Genomic DNA, 23,642 nt, shown 5'->3' on the forward strand with positions numbered 1-23,642 from the left:
GTTATTTATAAAAATAATTATATACACATGTTTATTAAAAAGTAATTTATATAGCCTGTCTAATGACACTGTTTTCTTAAATTCAATATTTCGTTGAAAAATAATATTTTAAACGTTTTTCATAATATTAAATATAATTTAATGATAAAAATGATATTACAACTAAACATTTGTAATTTGGTATACGATTTTATTTTATATTACTATATTGAATTCATTGAATTTTTGAATTAATATAATATATATGTCTATTTTTTCACTTTATAAATGTATTTGAACTTCGATCCTGCTCGGCGCTCTGGTTTTAATTACACCAGTCAACGTATGCCTTTTATCTAACTCGTATCCGTTATCCGTTAAAAAATAAAAAACATTAAATCAATTTTTAATGATAAACATTGTAATAGAGTTGCTGTTCGCTTTTTTCTCTTGTATTATTTTCCAAATCTATAGCACGTCTCTCGATGGTATACTATACACGATAAATACATATTATATTGGTATAATTGTATAAGCATACGTTATTTTGTTTTGATTCTTACAAATTTTGTATTAAAACACAGCGCCACATGTTTGCAGGTCACAGATTATTCAGTGAATATTGCTGTACTATAAAATATTGTTTTTTCACGTATGAAATCAATAATTCTTTATAATCAGTACCTATATTGGCTATATTATATTCATAGTTCGTACGTCATAAATTTAACTTAACATGATGTGATAAATAACCTGAAATTATATTTTTACTTGAACAATTATTATAACTAAGACCCGGAAGTTAATTGTAATGATATAATGTTAATATTCATTGCTTAAGATAAAATGAAACTCTACAAAAATCAACTTAGTGTTCTATGTCTATCGGTAACTCAATAAATTCAGAAATTTATTGTCTGTCAATAACATTTAAAAATTCATATATTATAATTTAGGGCTCGGAAGTTAATGACCTTAAAACATTAAAAAATGACCTAAAAAAATGCAAATATGTCATAAAAACGACAAAAAATATCCTTAAAAATGATCCAAAAAAATTAAAAATATTTGTTTTAAATTAACAAAAAAATATATTTTTAAATTGTATTCTATTTTACTATAAAATTCTATATACATTTATCAAAGCTTACAAATTACTCAAAATATGACATAAAAATTACAAAAAGTGTCCTTTAAAATTAAATTAAATATTACAAAAAAAAAATAATAAAATTTAGGTATAATAATATTCATTACAACACGACAACGACGACGAAGGTACTAATCTTGATCCGCGGTAATTTCAAAGTTCTAAGTAAGTTATCGGCATAATGATAAGAACAAATGTGCAATCAATAAAAATGTCAAAAAATGACTTTAAAAGTATTAAACACCAAAAAAAAATGCAAAATAAAAATTAGTTGTTCAGATGCACATGCTAATGAAACATATTTATGACCAGGAGAGCATCGTCTAAAAAGTTCCGAAAAAAAATGCAAAATGCAGCAACTTTCGATCCATAATATATAATCATGCGTACTTATTGTAGAGGTAGGTATAGGTACATCTAGAATAACCTTTATTATATTATGTTAAATGTTTATAAATTACCATTTTTCCATTATAAAATGCAACAGTCCATTATCTATATAAATAAAAATATTTATAGTATTGAACGAATTCGTTATAAATAATTATGTTCATTATATTTTAAGATTTGGAAAAAAATATAATCTAGAAATAAATCTTATTTATGCACATGAACAATTTGTATGAACAAATACTGTAAAAATCATCCTATTCAATGTAAAAATAAAATATATTATTGTATAATTTTGTATAGACCATACGACCAAGTGTATTTAAAAAAAGTTTTGAATTTTACATTAAAAATTTCTTTGACGTTATATTTGAGTCAACCTGCAGTGTCTACTGTCTAGTATAGTGGTATATCATATTTATTTTATTTATTACTTTTTATATGTAATGTATAAATTATTAACTTCACTTAGTAGATTTGCGTTGTTAATTTTTTGTGGTAGACACTGAGCAGTAAAAACATCGATTATTTATCAATTAACAGTGACCTCATAGGTAGATATTAAATTAATTAATATATGTCTACATTTTTCAAATTCCATAGCCACTTAATAGCGCAATTAATCATTAAATATTGCAATTAGTCATGATTAAATAGCTTATATTTTGATACTCTACAAATGGTAGACATTAAGAGAATGCCAAACCCGAATGTGTCGTTTCCATCATGCATACACATAACATAGCAAATTGAAAATGATAGAGCATTATCGTTTACAATTTGCACTATTTTACATGCTCATATATTTAGCCTAAAATATCGAAAAAAACCAACACTCCGTCACTGATAATTTTCTAACTTTTTTACTTTAATAATAGGTAAGTTTGCTGTAATATTAAAGTAAACTACACATAATAATATGATATACTGAACAAAAATGTACTATGTTGTATGTATATGTAAGATGAAGATAGCACATACGAGTATGGCGTCATCTTAAGTGACACGAAGTTATGAATTTAAAAAACAAAAAAAGTACCTATAAGAAAGACATTCTTTAAATTTTTATATTTTAAAATTGAAAATTATAATATGTTTATTTTATACAACGTTATTTACTTTTTGCACAAATAAATTTAAAAAACAAAAGTTTTAAGCAGATTACATCTGTAAAATCAACATATTCAATGTTGTGCTCCGAATCTAAAATGATATGGGCTTATAAAATGTTAGCTTAGTAAGAGAGTTTAATTTTATTTTATCAGCTTTCAATAAAAAAGTTTGGAGACGGTCTTCTATCTGTGAATATGGTGTGTCATGAGTCATGAGTATATATAATATTATAAAATCAGTGTTTTTTTTTATTTTTAACTACCTAAATAGTGTATAGCATTGTTAAATTTGTAATCATCACCAAAATATGTATTCAAATCGTCATAACATATATTTACCTATTATACATATGCGCTTAAAATATCTTAAAATCAAAAAGTTTTTCCTTAAAAAAATGTATTGTACTTAGTACAAATAAAAACATAATATGTGTAAAATATTTTGAAAATGTTTTATTTTATATTTTATTTATGATCACTAATATAACATCATAAACATGATTTAAACATTTAGTGAGGGAATGATTTAACTCAGCAATAACTGTAGAAATACTATATTATATAATATCATGATATAGCTACGTATGTATTATGCGTAATAATATTTACCTCAACAATAATGCATTGACATATATTTTTTTAAATATTATATTATACCAATTTCTGATAAAAATAAAATACATTTTTTTTTTAAAGGGGTTCTTGCAACCTATATGTAGTAATAAATTATACGAGTATAATCGTATAGTATATACGTGTATTTTTTCATTATACCTAGATTTGAAAGAAAAAAAACATACATAGGTTGGTACAACTATTAATTTATTGTTATAAAAGAATGGATGTGATTAAAATGATTAAATTGTTTTGGTATTGATCCTAAATAAACGTGTTTTTATATTTATTAATTGTTTTTATAAAACCGCAGATTCAATATTACAAAGCTTATATATATATATAACATAAATATTATTTATTATAAGCGAAGTTTAATAACTTTGCTACATAATATGTTTAACAAAATGTTCTGAACTGTTTAAGTCATTTTCGTTATGATAATTAAACATTTTAATCAAATATCAAATAATAGGTATATATTTATATTGATATATGATCATTTTTATCAAACTCATATTTTGTTTCGATAGAATTTATTTAAATAACGTGTGTAGCAAAACTATAAACTCCATTAGTGTTCATAACTAAAGTAAACGCATTATATAATATCAAATCAATTGATCGTGATGTGGCTTCGTATTGTTCACAAATCAAGACATTTACAACTCTAACAACGTGAACGTCCATATACATAGTACGTACATGTAATAAACCACGTGCACACGTGGGGCCTTGTACGTGATTATATTGTATATTATAAGTTAACAATTTATAATAAATAGGTATGGATACGCAGGGCCTGGTTAATTCAAATTGAGGCCAAGTGCGTGATTTCATTCGAAGCCCTAGTCCATTAGCCATATAAATGGCTTTCTAAAAATCATTCTTTTTACTTATTTTAAAAAGATTCTCAACATTTAATCCATTTAATATTTAATCTAATGATAGCTGCAGATAATAATCTAAAATATCGATTTATGTGAAAAAAATTTGTAAATACCTATAATATATTTTATTTTTTGATTATTCATACAAATTGTCTAGTGTTATAACAGTGTTTCGTTGTATGTATTCTTTTTTATTGAAAAAAAAAAATATATATACATAGTAACAATAATGTAAATAGGTGAATTCCGTTTAAATAAAATAAATGAATAAATATAAATATGACAATAATGTTGTAAAGAAATTGACTAATTTCATTGGTAAAACATATATTCTAAAATTGATTTTTAATAAGAAGACGTATTAATAGGTATATATGATAAAATTATCAAGTAATATTTATGAAATAAAAACTAAAAATCACTTTAAATAAGTACGCACATTATTGTATTCCACACATTATCGAGATGTACCGTGTACACATTACTCAATGTATATATAATATAATAGCATATTCAACGTATTATCTGTGGTTGTTAAATATTATAAATATTGTTGTCGAACAGTCGAACATATAAGAAATGATTGTACTTTGCCTCGTGTTTTTCGTTTTTTTTTTTTTTATATCGTTCCCCTTAGTCCACCCAAACGATGTCTAGACTAATGACTATTATTGATATAGTAATATCTTTCACATATTATAATATAACATTGATGACCTTGCGTAAAGGAAATAAAATAACGTAGGTCGTTTACACCGTTCTACGAACTGTGTTAATGTAACTTTACTCGTAGAAAAATGATTTTCAGTTAATCAAAATATATTTTAACTCTCAGTCCTGTGTAATCGTTATTGATTATTATAGCTTCGTTATTGCCTATCTATAGTATGTTTTTCATGCGCAGTACCTATATAGGTATAATGGCTGAATAACGAATAATTTTATATTTTATCACGAGCTCAAATCAAAACGATGTTCTCGAAGCAATAAAATATGAAATACCGATTTATTTTATTCGGAGTATTACTGCAGCGGGTGTGTTCAAATTATATAATATTATTTATGAAAAAATATTTAGCAACAGAATTCGTATACACTGCAGTGTGTTCTTACTAATATTATTTTACTGCGTGTTTACAAAAAAAAAAAAACAGAAAGTGTTTTTGTACCTGCCGCGTCCGAATATAAAAGAACCGTTCTCGACTTCGAGCGTTTCTAGTCCATAAAATATCAACGGGCGGTCGTATGGGGTTGGGACGTGTAAGTAATTTATGATATGGCAACATAATACATTATTATTGTTGTACAGGTAGGTACCCACGTTTTTAACGCGGGTCCCGCGCCGACTGACACCTGACCGCCGCCGACCTTGTATTAATAATTCGTGTTTAACGAAACGCAGGCGCGCGCGTTTGTTTACCATTTACGTGTACAAGAAAAATATAAAAACTCTCGGTGATTTCGTTAGATTTAGATGCGATCGGCCATCGTCCCTCAGCACGATAATTCTCCGGTGCGCGGACGAGCTGGCGGCGGCGTCGATGGCGGCGGCGGCGGCGACGACGACGTTCTTGCGCATACAGAGCGATCGTCTTTGTTCGGCCCGCCGCACCGTATCCGCGGACATCGCCGCGATTCAACAGCGTTTGGCGCTGATTTTCCGAGACGTGTCTGCGGTTGGCGACCGCGATTTGACGATAGAAAAACGGTTTGTCGAAAGAAAAAAATCAGTGAAAATGTTTGGGTATATACTAATATCGACTATAATATTATAATGGTCCGCGTACGGCGGTGGAGGTTAAGAGGACGCCATACCCGCGCGCGTTGTCTCTGTCTTACTAACGTATACATCATAACAAATTTTCGTTCAGCAGAATACGTTTTGTGGCGTTAGCTTTTAACTTGGTGTAAATTTACCTATTATCAAATTTAAAAGTAAGAATATTATCTATACAGTGACATAATATGGTTTTAATGATATTATTATTTCAAGGTGAGTCACAGCTATGAAAAATAAAACAACTTTAAAATGATAATGTCAATAATGTCATTGTCTAGATAATATTCTCTTACATTTAAATTCGATATAAGGTAAATTTACTCTAATATTAAAGTAAACGTCTCAAAATGTATATTCTGCCGAACGAAAATTTGTTATGGTGTATACGTTACAGTAAGACAGAGACAACACGTGCGGGTATGGCGTCCTCTTGAGTTGTCCCGCCACGGGTTACGAAAACATCACTCCGTATATACATATAATACGGCATGTACCCCTGCTAGGCGTCGGCTTGTGAGAAGAAGTTCTTTTATACATATGTAGGTATATATATATTATACGGTACCATAGAGTATAATATGGACTCGTATGTACAGACGGCGGTCCCATATAACAATATAATAAATAATGTGCGATGTGCTGAATACAACGGCCGAGGGACGTAGATGAACGATTAGATTCACTGTAATACCATTTGTAAAGGATACAAAATGACAATAATAACAATAATATAATAATAATAATATATTATATAAAGTAAGTACGCACATTTTGAGGGAGAATTCCGAGTAAAAAGGCGCCATAGCCGGTCGGCACCACATGTCAAATGTGTCCGAAGACACGTTCTGCTGGTGTGCAGGATTAACGATCCTTAGGCCCGGACGCCTGTAATATAATATAATATTACTAAAATATAAGAGAGTTCGACGAATCTGACCCTTTTTTTTTTTTAAACAAAGATAAACTTATTGAATATACAGAGACAACCGATTATTTGTTTTCGTCGTTTTCGAACTATACGCGCCGCTGCGCCATACAATGCTATATACGCCATTGCGCCATACTGCAATGCTATGTATAATATGACCGCTACGGTCATACAAATCGCCACATCTGTCTGCAACGTGTTAGTCCCTTTACGGAGTTTTTTTTTTTTTTATTCAAATAATATTTCGGACACAAAAAAAGAGGAAAAAACAGCCAAAACCAGCGTGTTCGTGTTTCGAAATTCGAAATAGTAATATTTAACGAGATAAAACCGATTAATACGTCCCATATACTCCCATTCCCATACACAGTTTAATGGGTATATCTGAGTATTTAAAATACAAAATATAAATTATTAATTTTATCTTTCAGATTAACCCGAATCACGACGATAATATTACCCATATAACGTGTGATACCCAGTATAATTCGATCATATTATCCAGCAATAATTGTGCTCAACCACGCAGCACGGACCGACGTAATTCAAATTTATTTGACTTGTGTTTTCGATTGAATTTATTTAAGAAACACAACATAACTTAACGCGGCAAACTTAATGTAATTTTGTAGTGGTAGATAATATGTAAATTACATGGTCCTTTTCGATTTTCACGGAATTTAGATAAAAATCGGCGCAGTAAAAGTCGACTTTACATGGACATTTCGGTGAACTTTTATCTTTTTCGAGTATTCTTATCGCATCACTAGAATAGATACGATTCACGAACGAAACACGATACGATTTTCATTTCTAGTTACACGCGTTTCAATGGATGTACCGTACCAAAGATATCATACGTCATGTTGAAATTGCGTTTTTAGAGTTTTTAATGACTTCCAAAAACAATTAATATTACCATGTTTCAATAAATGTTTGGTTTATATTTTAACGTTCATACGAATTGTGTCCAATTATGTTAAAATATACTTCCATCGTTATTCGATAATTTCATCAAACAATTAGGTTGATCCATATAATATATAGGTATAATTACTAATTATATTTTTTTATTAGTTTGTGTAATGTTCTGGTCGTTATAATATACTACACGCGTTTAATTTCGAGTGATAGTATTATAGCAAATTTTATAACTTTAAAACTTCGTACACAAATGCGTTACTGCTACATTTTCATTTATACACGAGTACGGGTTTATACAATTGTTGGATGATTTTCAAAAAAAAAACGCGTGTCATAATTAAATTAAATGATAACAAAAGGCAAGTATTAACGGTAGTGATTATATTATAACTATACAACAATGGAACCGTTGAAATAATGAATACTAAATAAACAAATCGAAAGAAAAATATACATAAAAATGTACGTGTGTTGTGTGTATTGTTTAATTATTTACATAATATAGTGTGGTTATAAATCATACAATAGGTAGGACAATCATTATATAACACTCTGCAACCTTTTCGTTGTATCAACGCAAACACGGCACAATTGTACATGTATACCTACTAACCTAGTGCACTAATGTTTATAACCCAATAATGTATTATGTTTTCGACGAGCTAATAAGGTGTAAGGTACTATCCCACAAAACACATCCCACGTCACCCTTCACCGCCCGGCCATCACACCCGCTGCGCCACTGTATAGCTAACTCGACTCGTTGTCCGATTCAAGCGCTAGTAAACAGGATTTTCGACTGCTGCCGTGCCGGTTCGGACAACCCCGCCGGTCGGGGATAATCAAAATCGTGGTGGGGGTGACCACCTTGGACGCTGGCAGGCTGAGCGACCACGGGATGCCGCCGCGGCACATCGCGTTCAGAGTCCGACACGTACTGTCATTGAATGTTAGTGATTTTGTTCTCGTTTCCGATCGTTTTACTCGTCGAAAACCGTCATCGCGATGGATAACGGTCGTCCAATACACCCGTTAACTGCGTCAAACATCGCAAAATTGCAGAAAATATGCATTTCCTCGTCGACCGACGACGACGACTCCGATAAGACTAAGTCGTATTATAGTGATTCCGAGCACGAGTCCTTGTCGTCCGCCAATTTTCCGGTACAGTACAAGCTCCCGCAGCGACAGCAACCGATGGTCAACCCTTCGGTGAACCGTACTCCAATGGATCGCATGGCCGCTACTAACATATCCGTTAGAATGAAGCACGGAACAACTGCACGTGACATAATCGTACTACCGTTGAACCGCAACACGGCCATTCCGTCGATCAGCGGTACGATCCGGCGCAACACGGCCAATCCGTCGATCAGCGGTACGATCCGGCGCAACACGACCACTCCGTCGATCATCAGCGGTACGATCCGGCGCAACACGGCCACTCCGTCGATCATCAGCGGTACGATCCGGCGCAACACGGCCACTCCGTCGATCAGCGGTACGATCCGGCGCAACACGGCCGCTCCGTCGATCAGCAGTGCGGCCCAGCGCAACACGATTATGCCGTTAATCAAAGGTATGGCCCAGCGCAACACGACTACGCCGTTATTCAAAGGTACGGTCCAGCGCAACACGACTACGCCGTTAATCAGAGGTAAGGCCCAGCGCGATACGACTACGCCGTTGAACAACAGCAAACCAACGCAGAATGCGTTAGCGGCTTCTTCATTTTATGTGCCCGCACAGTGGATGTTCCCGTCCGCGTCATCGTCCAATACCGTATCTTCGTCCAACAAGTCCAATACACCAATGCTTCCCCCGAGGTCGAGGGCTCCTGCTCCGCCATACACTGCTCCGCCACCGTATGTCGAACCATCCAACAAACCGCAGACTTCCAAGTATACAAAAAGGTCTCAATGTCCCATACCGCCATATAGGTACCCGTCTTCCAGTCCACCGTACACTTCACAGTCCTCATCGATGACTTATACGTCCCGTTCTTCCTCGCTTACTAACACGTCACAGTCTTTCACAATGCGTAACATGTCTCAAATGTTAACATCCTCCGTAAGGTCTCAGTCATCCGCGCCATCCTATAGGCCGAAATATCCTACACCTCCGGCTTCTATGTCATTTTCTTCTCCGCAGACCATCGTATCTCAAACTTTCAAGACTCCCAACAAGTCTCAGATTTCTAAGACTCCCAATACGGCCAAAACGTCTATGCATTCTAATAGATCTCAGTCTTCCACGCCATCCTATAGGCCGAGATGTCCGACTCCGACTTCTGGGCCACCGTGTACATCACAGTCTTCTTCGCTGACAAACACGACTCCAACTTCCGCATGTTCTTTAAAGTCGCAGTCTCCCACGTCGTCCCGTAGTCTCCAGAATTCCACGCTAATTAGCAGCATCCCGACTCCCGTACCACTTCAAACGTCTCAGTTTTCCGAGCAAACCAATACGTCTCAAACTTCCGCATATTTTTTGAGGTCGCAGTCTTCCACGCCATCCCGTAGTCTCCGGAGTTCCACACGACCTGGTAGCTCCCAATCTTTTGCGCCAATCGACGCGTCTAAACCGTCCACATCCTCCACGTCCCAGTCATCTGCGTCAATCGACAAATTATTGACGTCTTTTTCGGGTCCCCTGGCTCCACGGTCCGTCCATTACAGCGCTTCTCCGTCTTTCGCACACTACGTGTTCCCTCGGTCCGCACACTTCAGGTCGCCTGTTTCCAGCACGTACTACAGGGTTAAGCCACAGTCGTCCACAAAAAACTCGTTTCCGTTGTCCGTGTTCGAGCCAACACGCGACGTTTGGCCGACAGAAATCGGTTCCGAGGTACGGGTTTCTATGCAAAATGTTTGGTATGTTTTGGTCAACCAGATACAGACCTTGACGAAAGAGTCAATCTTACAATCTTCTCGCGGGAAGAGCCAAAATTATCCATTAGTGGATTATCTGCCTTTATTCTTAGAGGGGATTGAAAAACCAGATGCTCTGGAGGGCCAAATCAAAAATGAATTGATGACGGCATGGTATTATTTTAATTGTTTGGAAGTCGATTACATCTATGCAAATGGTACTGTCAAGGGCATCTGTAAAGATATAAAATACGAGGACGTGCTTAAGTTGCCGTTGGATGAAAAATTCATGATGGTAAACTTGGCCCGCCAGTACAAAACTATGAGTAAGTATAAAATACACTTTAAGTACTATTATATATGCATATAATATCACATAAAAACCTATATTCGATACATTTTTACCTGTATTTGGTTACCCATATATGAGGTGAATTATATTATTATAATATCGATGAGTTTTGCTTATTTTATCGAAAACTGGTGGTTAATTTTTAAAGACTGTTTTTTATTTCTAGTATAGTATATTATACTATACTAGTATAGTATAATATTATTATAGTATTATAGTATAGTATAGTATTATTTTTACGTATAACCGTATAGTGTATCTAATCTTAAATGAATAATTCAAAACTTTTCAACAATATATATTTAATTTTCTATTTTAATGGAATTATTATAAACTTTTTCAGTTTTGTCTTTGATCGAAAAATATTGCTTGCTTAGAATCTATATTATTGACTAGTCTATAAAACTACTACTTTATACTACTACTTCATAAAAAACACTTTAAATCAGTAAATCAGTTTTCTTCTGTATTGACATTATCTATTAGTAAAATTGTATAGGTACATAATATTATTATATATTAGTATATTATGTATAATTGTTCACTTGTTCACGTAACACATAATATGTTAATCAATAGAATTGTGTACCATTTTTAGAAAAAATCCTTTTATTCATTAAATAGAACGATCAAGTAGACCAATTTAAAATTTTACCATTTAAACTTGGTCGTGGCCGTAGGGTTATGAATTTAAATGGTGAGCTATAGCCTATAATGATTCGAGTACACATTATTTTATTTATAAAAATATAAGAAAAGAAAAAATTAAAGGAATAAAATATAGAAAGGACTAAATAGCACATTTTAAAGTTTAATATAAATAAATAATATATCGTATTACATATTTTATATTTGAATTTAATATAAAAAAAAAATATTTTTAATAAGTAATCATTAATGTAGGTATCAAGCATAAACGCCTATTATTAATATAAATATTAGCTAAGTCCCTTTCAATATGAACTAACAATAGATTTAGTAAATAGTATATAGTTAAGAACATTGCTAAAAATTGTAGATATTTAAAAACGAATATTTGATGTTTAATTACTAAAACAAAAACAGAACGCGTAATCAGCACACGGTGAAAACTTATTTTGCAATTATATTTTATAATATAATCAACGCAAATCGTAAAGTGTAATTATACTATTATAATATATTATACTGTTTAATGTTTACAAGTCTGGTCGATTCACAATTAACGAATCACTACTCACGTCTTGTCAACCCCGTGTCACTGTTCTGTCCTACTGGCTATTAATAGACTATTTAAAACCTAAATATTATAGGTATGTTTCACTACAACGCCGATGAACAGTGATAACATCAGTGGCGGCTCGTGCATATGTGCGATGGTGCGGTCGCACTCCCTACAAAAATGAACAATTTATAGTACAAATAATATAATATTTATAAAATAAATAGGTACATATTATATACATTAACAAATCAACAATTAAATATATTTTTAATTATTATTAAAATTATTTTCATAGTTAATTATAATATCGTTACGAATTCGCGATGTTATTATACGGGTATAAATGGTATAATGGGTATAATGGATATATATATGAGCTATATATATGCCTATGCAACGCCGCAGTTGGTGCGACATGGTGAGTCGCACATAAAAATACCGGTTTCCCTTATAAACTGTAGGTTTAACAATATTATGCGAATATAAATATCATCGCGGCGGCTATAGAAGCTTATGGCCTTCGTCCCTCTAGGGTGACGCGATTAATTTTGTATTATTTTATCATTTTAATTTTTTGTATGATGTATTAGTTCTTTAATTTTTTCATCGCACTCCTGTGCTAAACTACTACGAACCGCCACTGGATAATAACATTATATTCTATTGATTATTATATTATAATATTATAATATAAACGTATTTAACAAAATATTGTTATTGTTATAATTAATATTGATATGATAAAATGTATAAATAACCGAATAGTTATAATATTCGTATTATATTATTTAAATGATCAAAAAAAATATAATATTCTAGGGATATAAAATAAATAATGAGAAAATGTTTCAGTTCTCATACATGGGCGTATAAAATTGTACATTTTTACACGGGAGAGTTAAACAGAATTCGGAGGAGACTATAGCCCCCCCCCTCATTCTATATAAACCTATACTAAACCTATCTCTTTATTTCAAATAAAACGTTTATGTTATAAATTCGTAACCAGTGCCGTTGCCAGATTTTTTGAGAGAGGGAGGAGGGTTAATTAATTTTTTTCATATATTTGCAAATTGCAGTGCTATATTTTATCATCTATTATTCTATGACCTTTTTGTTTATAAAGTGTTTAGACTGTTCCCTTTCAACACTGTAAATACAAAAATAGAAATTAATAATAGGATTTAAGGAGATACCGATTTGTATACACAAATGTGTGGGTTAGTAGGAAATAACAGTAAAATGAAATTATGATCTAGTGCTGAAAGGGTTAAGTACAAATCTACTTATTTCATGACCACAATTGTGTTTGCAACTATGTTTTTACCTATATAATATATATTAAACATAATAATGTATTAATTATTATACGAGTAGTTTTATTAATATCATTAAATAAATATGTGTTATAAATACAACATTTAATATTATGTTAAAATATTATTATTATTTACCAACAAAAATACAAAATCATAACTATTAACTTTTATCAAACATGTCATAGTCTTATAATAATATAAAACAAGCAATAACTGACCTTACACAAATGAATTTTAACATAACACTCATAACAGTATTTATTATAAATTAAAATAATATATTATTAGCAGTATTATTATTTAGATACTTTTAAACATTTTTAGGCTAATTATAATTTAATTACAAAATATTAAAACTATTTTTATTTAATTATAGACTATATTCGATTATTTCGATTCAGTCCATAATGGAGTTGAAATTAACTTGTATATTATATAATTAGCCATTATAGTATAATGAAGCTATTGAATAATATTATATAAAATAAGATAAAAAAAAATTAATATTAAATATACAATCTCGGTTAACACGGCTACCCGGCTATACGGCGGTAGGTGTTCCGCGAGCCGGTCAGGATAAAAGAAGAACACAAAGAATAATTTCACTTTTTTGTACGATGTATTTTTATTGACGATCAACAGCGGTAGATGACAATAGCTATTATATTTGTCAAATGTCCCTTTGTCAGGTGCTGTTGTCGTGTCGACGACACAAAGGAGGAATAGGCATAATACCTACTATGCTTTACGCGGTCCAAAACGGCTACAACTCGTTTGCGCACATTTACCTTTTTTACAACTCGTTTGCGCAAAAATACACAACTCGACTGAGCACATATATTTTGGTTATCTGTGTTTCAAACTTAAATTTATTTGTTATTAATTTGTTTGGTTTTATATAAAAATCGTTTTCTGCACTATATGTTTAACAGTACTTCTGATTATTTCTCTCGTGATTGTTCGACTATTATACTCTTTCATGATTACGGGAGTTGGTTACTTTTATTATTTTATTTAATTTATTAACAATAACACTCGCAGAACATTTTTTATTAGTACATCTAAAATTAAAATGTCCATTCATTAAAACACGATTCTCACTAAATTTATAATTGTCAATATTAAAACACCGTTTTCCTCGCCGAGTTTCAAAAATATTAGAAATTTCTACGTCCATATTAAATAGTTTACGTCGTCCAACGACCAAAACACTAGCCACAAATGTACTGAACCATACCTACTAAAACTATCCTAAAAGTAGTTTAGAAAATCAAAAATGATATGATCTACACAATCACAATGATATAATCTACACTTATAAGATAATATTGCTATAATAAAATATTTGATAATTTGTACTGCAGTACACGTGTGTGAATGTGTTGTAGTTGTGCGCAAACGAGTGATCTATTTTCAGGTATAAATGACTGATTTCGTCGTGCGCAAACCAGTGATCGATTTTCAGGTAAAAAATTTTGAATGTGCGCAAACGAGTTGCAGCGGTCCACAAAACGGTTCGCGCGAGAGAGCGAGACGGCCGGTACTCGTCCGGACCGACTGACTCGTCTTCTCGTCTCACCCTGTGCCTTTGCGGCGTGTGGTGAGAGTCGACGGTGTCGCGTCGTCGTTGCCCGCGGCGGTGGCGGTTGGTAAGCCGCAGACCGGTCGCTACACGTACCCTATAACCTACGTATTGTCTATACCGAGTGCGCCGAGAGAACGCGAGTCGGCGGCGACCAAAACTCGTCGTACGACAAACCAACTCGGTGCGAGAAATTAGACTTAAAAACCGCGACTTCGTTTGGGTGCGCGGCCGACTTGCGTTCTCTCGGCGCACTCAGTATATATATTATAGTCATAAGAGTATATTATACTGGCGAACTTCATTCATTATACATGTATATGTATGTATATGCTGAGTGATTCTTTTATCGTCGAACATTCATATTATATTTTCATCGAGTATTGATTTTTTTCTTAAATTGTTTATGTCTTGCTTTTCTCAAACTGTAATATACAATTTTTATTTTTTCACTCTTCTATTTAATGATGAAACCATTCTCAAATTACAATCTATATTAAAAATGTACTGAATTAACAGGGCTATTATTTTTTTTACGAATTTTAACGTTCAAATTATTATTTTTCATTCATTTTTAGTGAAATATAGCTTTTCAAAGTCGAATGGTTTTTGGTTATTATTATATAATACTTCATGTTTCTGGAGACCAGTAGTCACATAAATAATAAACAGTAATAATATAATATATAGGTAAAATTGTATTATTGTCATGTTTATTATACCGTGTAATAAACTCGTTATCGGCTATCGTCCGACGCAGTGATGAACTTTTTACCTGTACTTACTTACGCCCAACCTGTAATAACATATTGTCATTATAAGACTAGTAGTCACATATGGTAATAAATAGAGATAATAGGTACAATATGTAGTATAATAAATATTTTAGGCATTGGATGCATTTGCAGAACTCGATATGCATACAACATGATTTACAAAATACAATTAATTAAAAGGACTGTGATAATAATGTAATCAATCCGATCGATATAACTATAAAATACTACATATTTGATCAAATTTAATTATAATTAAAGTTAATGTATTAAATTCACCTTATATTCATAACTTATAAGTAATAACGTTTTATTTTTTTTTTCAGATTCATTTTTTGAAGCATCATATGATTATAGCAAAATGCCGGAGAAAACAATCACTGATGAAAGTAACGGACAACAAATTATGCAATGGATCCGTTTCAGAAGAATGATGAAATATAATTGGTTTTTCAAAACGCTCAATTACTTTGAAATGAAAAACTTAACTCCAACAAACATTCAAAAATTCGTGTTAAGGGCGAACACTAACAAAACATTGACATCAATGAATCAAATGGAAATATGTTGTAAAATCAAAGCAATAAGAGAAAGGCCAATATCGTTGATCGCCATTTTAATGGTAATTTAAAATATTATTTAATAACTCATTTATCATGTTCAGTTATAAATATCAATGATAACGATTGTTTCAATTTTAGTACCTCAGAGGTAGCGATCACGAAAAAAAAAAAGAATTAATAAACAATTACTTAGTTCCTTTCATTGAGGACATGCTACAGTTCCCCATATCCAGTGAAGAAGCCTTCATCGAAGATTTAATCAACCAATATATTAGCGAAATTTGGGAGCTATTGGCAACGTATATACTAGGTATGTTTCAAACTACGGGTGATACGACTGATGAACTCTTTATTACTTACACTAAGCAAGTTTATTGGCGCAACTAGAGGCGCTTAGCCCCCAATTTTTTTTGATTATTTAAGATTAAATAATAATTTAAGCATACAAATGTGAGACACATCCTATGCAACATGACGTAGAGAATTATTAAAAGTAGGTAAATTGTATAAATATAAAATATTAAAGTTTATTTTGCAATATAAGTATAATATAATAAAAATATATTTATCGAATAAATATTATGCGGGCATGTGGCATCGGCATTGCAGCGATCACCGTCCAATATTTTAGTTTTATTTTGGTAATTAAAAATGGACAAAAAAAACTTATTTAGTATTTTTAATAAACCAAAAAAATTATCCGTATTTGTATAATTGTTACTGTTGATATGAAAATAATCCTTTTTGGAAACCAGTAAATTAAATTAAATTAGGTATTTATTTGTGGGCCTGCCCCTAGTATTTTAGACCTAGTTGCGCCAATGGACAAGTTACGGAATGATTTACATGAATCAATTACATATTAACGTAATTATTCCATTTAGATTCAACTGTACCAATAGAGATCATTGAAGTGCTAGAGAAATATAATCCTACAAAATAACATTATGAGAAATAAATCTTAAGAAATACATTGCTCAATGAGATAAATTATATGTGATTTGTAATTAAATTTTTTTATAATTAACAAGTATTCACATATTTTTATTACTATTATATTCTAGGTATTAAGTACCTATTGATTTTTTTTTATTATTATTATTATGTTTTAAATTATAAGTTACAGTAGTAGTCGTTTATTAGGAACACGGATAATTGATAAAATCACGTTATTGAAATAACGATTTATTAACGATTGATACAATGATTAGAAACCGACATTGATGGATGCGTCATGCGTATTTTATAAAACATAAAATAATTTAATTCATAATTATACATTTTTTTTCATAGTAAATAAAACTTACTCTTTTAGAAACAATCGACTAATACATTCTGCCTTTACATTTCATCTTGATCCAAGCGTTCCTAATAAGCGACTTCTAATGTATATTTTTTTTACTTTTTATTAGAATACTTACATTATTACTAAAAAAAAAATACTATTAATGTTTAAATGAAAAAAGAAGGTAATTGGTTTTATTTATTAATATATCTATAGGCATAATTTTTTTTATCATGTTCAAAATGTACGTAAATTTTTACTTCAGTTTTAAAATGCTATTAATGATTAAATCAATAAATATATGTAACCCTTTTATTTACAAATTTATCAAATTTTGAAATGTAATCAACGTTTATTCTAATTGTTTTAAATGATTGTTTGATCAATAGTTAAATATGCACAATAATACCTATAATATGCTTTTATTCATAACATAGTATCTACTATTTAATTTATGTATTAAAAATATTTACTTTTGAGAAAAAAATTATAGACGATATATTATACAATATTAATTTTTGTTTCAAATATTATTAATATATTATTTTTCAAATATTAATATTGTAACTATAGTCTATAATTAAGTATAGATATAAGTAGTATTAGATCATTATGTTTATAGTAATTTAACTAACAAAAATTAAATAAAATGTATAATATAAATTATGATACATTTTATTTTAAAAAAAAATTAACAAGTAGTGTATAATTAAAATAAATAGTTCTGTATAATATGTCTGAGAGTTTAATTTATTCAAAACCTAAATGATATATTTAATTAAATTAAACAGTTGTCAGTTAATATAGTTTAAATGGGTTCTTAATACATGTATTTTATTTAACTACCTATCTTGGTAGATATATTAGGTACTTAAATGTATAGTATCTATTCACAAACATTAAAACAGGATTTGCGTTGGTACGTCCAAGTATGTATTTTTGATTATTGACTACCTAGGTACCTAGTTGGTTACTGTTGGCGATTATAATTATTGTATAGGTATACACTATAGAACTGTCAGTTGGGAAAGTAACGACAGTTATCGTTTATTAGATTTGTTTTGAAAACAAAAATATCAGTAAATGGTAGAGGAACAAAGCAGGGCAGACGAAAAAGATGGAATAAATGAATTTCTTCATAGTCAGTTTTTATAATATTAAAATAAAGATTTTTTTCTATGCGTTATGGAGGTGAGTTAGATTCTTGTACCTCGACAACTTATTTTGTGAAAGCATCTACAGTCAAGAATAATTCAATAATTCTTAATGAATACTTTTCTTAAATATTAATACAGTTCTGTAGACTTTTTATTATCTATTTTTTAAATAATTTTCTTTTACAACATTATTGCAAATTAAATCATTTGAAAGTGAAAGTAATTAATACTTATTAACGCTAAACTAATCTTTCAGAGATTCAGTTGATGTAAGTTCCAACAATATTTTTTTTTTTAAATAGTATATTACCATTTATGTAAAAAAATATCCATTAACAGTCTGGTCACTGGTATAAAGTTGTAATTTCATATTTTCTAACAGTAATATAAAAATGTTACTGTATTTTATTTTAGTATAGAAACTTATTAAACCAAATACACTACAAAACATTTGTTGTAAGTAAAAATCAGTTTCCGTTACCTGAGTATTGGTATTATGTATGAATATATTTTATTCATTTTGTTGAAGTAATCATGCTAATACCATACATTGTACATTTTATTTAACTTTTACGATTGTAAAGCTTGAAGATTTTCATCTGTATGAACATTTAAATTTTTTGTATCATGTACCAATATACATGATATATTTAATACCACCTGTTTCTTATTTTATTTTTTATTTTATATGCATTATTAATGTATATAATAATAAATAATAGGTATAGCTAGGATTACTTTAAAATTTAATTGATTGATACAACATATGCAGGTTTCTAGATCATGCTTTAATTTATGTGCATGCAATAAACTTGGTAGAAGTATGTGTTTATAAGATAAAAAATATAATATTGGTTATTATGAAACTTATGGTTTTGACTATTGTAGTTGATACCACTCAATATAATATAATAATAGTTCAAATTGTAAAAAAGGTTGGCCCTTTTAAAAATATTATGAATACCTGATGTTTTCAAATATATGTCGGTAAGTAATCGTGATACATCGATCTTTATGTTCAACGTAAGAAGTAACCTTGGTGGCAAACAGTTTTTGGTTGGCAGTCAAGCAACACTTATTCGTCGAACTCTTTGAATCATCCATATGTAAGCCTACCGTTTAGCGATACATGTATTTTCACACAAATCAGTCGCTGAAGTTATTTTTTATATTGAATTACATACATATCTTTAATAAATTATATATTTACATAGAGAGCATTTAACAATATAACATAAAATAAATCTTATTAATAATATATAAGAATATTTCTATATAATAAATATTTTAATACAACATTTTTATTCATAATAATTCAACTTTAGAACTTAGTGCATTTAGGTTTAAAAAAAAATGTGATTAAAGTAACAGGTTTAAAATTAAATTTTTTTAAATTAGACAAGATTATAAGAACAAATCACTCGTTTCTGATGACGTGTAAAGTAAAATTGTCAATCTGCATCCAAATTGAATAGGTACTATGATGTTTATTCATAAAACATTAAGATATTTATTGTCGTTATCAATTTATCACCATCATAGAAACTTGTTTCTACCAACAAATTACCACTAGAAAAAAAAAATGTATTCTTACAAGACACTCTTGATGTAAAATAATACATTATAATATTATGTATCACGAAAGATCCACAATATTTTTATATAAAATATTGGCAATAATTTATTTACATCGATAATAATAAGCAATAACAATTAAAAAAAATTAAAACAACATTTATGATATTTTAAGTCTGCGTAAACGGTAAACCTAATACATTTTTGGAAACTTTAAAAACAAATTTCAAGCAAATAAAGTAAGTATTATATCCAACTACTTGTATATTTTTAAATATTATCATCATAAATGTTATTGAAATAAAAAGAAATTTAGTTTTAATTTAATTTAGAAATATTCAGGTAGGTACCTTAAAATATTTGCAGAAGACGATGTAATTTCTCGTTTAGGTATAAAAGTAGTTTCCCAAGTTTCATTTAAATTGGCTAAAACAGTACCAAACTCGGAATCCCACTCTTCAACACAACGGCCCTAAAATATATTTTTAAATGAAAAAAAATTAGCACTAATACATTTAGACCACATTGAAAAAAATTATGATATTTTAGTTGATAAGTACCAGTAAAAACTCCTTGTGTTTTATCTTGAGATGATCTATTCGATGCGTGGACGTGAAGCCTATAGTCCTGGTCACAGCTCTGCAATCCAATGCTTTTTTAGAAATTACAGCTTCGTATTTAATATCGAGCTTCGCGCTAAAATAACAATATTAATATATAATATATATACCATATTATTATGTTATCTATTTCGAACATTTTGCGTTCTTATCAGTTTCGTAAAATAGATAAAGGTATTAGGTAGCAATTGGCAATTTGATACAAAATTGGTGAAACTAAACTACGGTTTATTGACATCGTATAATAATTATATCTGCATTAATAAAATGCAATGCGTGTGTGTGTGTATGTAAGTGATGCACAGTCAATTATTCATCGTTCTGAAATTTACTAGGTACATTGATAATCTTATACCCGAGGATGTGCACCTCAAAGATAATTTTTACAATTTTTAAATTTTAAAGGTGCTCATAAAAACAATTTTTTTATATTTATAGTATACGACAAGTAACAGAAAAATAAAATAGTTATGATAGGTGATTGGATGTAATTATTGTAGACCTGCATTTTATATTTTAACCATCCAAATGACTGTTAAAAGCGTATGTATAGATTTAACAGAGATTACGACAGGCGTTGTTCAACACGGACAATTAGTTGTACGGGACTTATGCCGTATAGTAATGTGTATATCCAAACAACTCGGTATAACGAAACAAATGATACGAAGATACTCGATTTGTATATATAAAAATTAAAAATAATATTATTCAATATTATAGTCGTTTACTATAATATTGTATACCGTATTATGTAAATATTAATATATTATTTAATATTTATAGTTAGTTATTTCCTATACATAATCGGTTAGTTTCAATTTTTAAAACATCGTTTCGTTGCGAGGAACGCGGACGTACAGATTACGGCGTTCTGATTGGGTCGGAATAACGCGATGCGTAATAAAAACGTAGTAGTTCCACATGGCGAACCGGATGAAATCGTTCGGGAAACGCGAAATAGATGCGATTAAACATGGCGCGTCATCGACACACGAACGTCGAAACGGTTGAAAATCTCATGGCGGTGATTTGAACGCGTGCGCTACTAAATAATATTATTATTATGTAATAATAGGTATAACAATATGATCTTACTAATCGTGACTGGTGTACCACAACATCACTCCCGTATCGTCGTCCATCAAACTCATCCAGTTACTACAACACAAATCGATAAAATCAAAATCAATAAATAAATAGGTAAATAAATCGCCATTTAAACGCGATCGACCAGCAGCGACGGGTCGTGGACTGCGAGTGCGGCGGTCACTCTACACGCGTTGTAGTCGTGTACGACTTACATACGGAATCCGGTCGGAACGTGCTCGGGTTTTAGTTGCATCGCAGCGATCGCGTGTAGGCGAACAACAAATTGATCGACGAAATCAAATGCTGAACTATATATTGTGTACGAAATTCGTATGCGGCTCGCAGGACGGGACTGGCAGGCGGTGGTGGCGGTCAAAAGTGATGCAATACTGGTGGCGCGTGGGTAACGCACAAAATAACTGAGAAGAAGCGGGCAAAGAGATCGGAGTCCTGTCGGCAGGAACCGCACGCACCCGAATTGGTAGCGACGGCGGTGGCGGCGGACCCGTCCGCCATCGATAGTCCCGTGCACGCCGATAATCGAACGCGCGTTTCGATAGCGCCGACGAATTTCCATACGCTAAACGGCTCTAAACCAGACAATAATATTACAATCGAATAATCGATGGACGCTATCGAAACGACGATTTACCCGCATACGTCGTCCGGCACTTCGGCGGTGTACTATTCGGCACGTTTTCCGACGACGCGTCCGTAGGCATAACTATCGGTCGATATAACGACGACGGTTTATAAAATAATAAAACATAATATCGTCGAGCTGCATTCGGTGGTGCGGAGAACGGTCCGTATAAAAGATTTCAGCGGGTGGTTGCTATTTTATGGTCAAGCGAGTTGTATACCTACCTAATAATGATATTATGATATATACATCAGCCTACCTACTAGCTATTTTTGTCATTTGTTTGTATTGCACACTCTTTATCGGTCAGAGATCCTAAACACGTGTGTCCGTCTTTTTTTTTTATTTTAATAAGTATATCTCATAAATATTGTAATTTGTTACTATAGGAGGACACTTCACACACACACACACACACGCGCGCGCGCGTGTTGTCTCCGTCTTACAAACGTTTTGAGCACTATTCAGTTAGTTACTTACTATTAATATTAATATTTAACTATGGTTTTGAAATTTCGATTATCTAATATTATTGGCCATTGGCATCAAAATCAAAAATACTGCACTAGTGCGTAGGTAATTATTTATTAAGTCACTTTTTTTTTTCAACAAAACGTTTATTAAATCGTGATTACATATTGTTGTTATTATGAATACAGAATAGTTACTTACTGGTATCATTTTAACGGTAGTTCAATAATTATAATATGTTAAATAACTAATAAGACTCATAGGCGCAAATAGGGGGGGGGCTTTAGGGGCTAAGCCCCTCGAACATTTCCATAGGCCCCCAAAAATGTCCTACATTTTTTTTAAGCTTTATCAGTAGGTATTAT

General features: G+C 31.1%; 1 protein-coding gene across 1 annotated transcript; it reads right to left on the reverse strand.

The window, feature by feature from the left end:
• Nucleotides 1-20,154: 20,154 nt before the first annotated feature.
• Nucleotides 20,155-22,770, reverse strand: LOC132926268 (retinal rod rhodopsin-sensitive cGMP 3',5'-cyclic phosphodiesterase subunit delta-like). Its single transcript, XM_060990602.1, has 5 exons — nucleotides 22,376-22,770; nucleotides 22,170-22,232; nucleotides 21,012-21,147; nucleotides 20,802-20,923; nucleotides 20,155-20,445 (listed from the first exon to the last, which is right to left on the reverse strand). The coding sequence occupies exons 1-5, from the start codon at nucleotides 22,738-22,740 to the stop codon at nucleotides 20,364-20,366; spliced, it is 768 nt and encodes a 255-aa protein (XP_060846585.1). The 5' UTR covers nucleotides 22,741-22,770; the 3' UTR covers nucleotides 20,155-20,363.
• Nucleotides 22,771-23,642: the final 872 nt, after the last annotated feature.

The sequence above is a fragment of the Rhopalosiphum padi genome, chromosome 3 (assembly GCF_020882245.1).
Source record: "Rhopalosiphum padi isolate XX-2018 chromosome 3, ASM2088224v1, whole genome shotgun sequence".
NCBI lineage: Eukaryota > Metazoa > Arthropoda > Insecta > Hemiptera > Aphididae > Rhopalosiphum > Rhopalosiphum padi.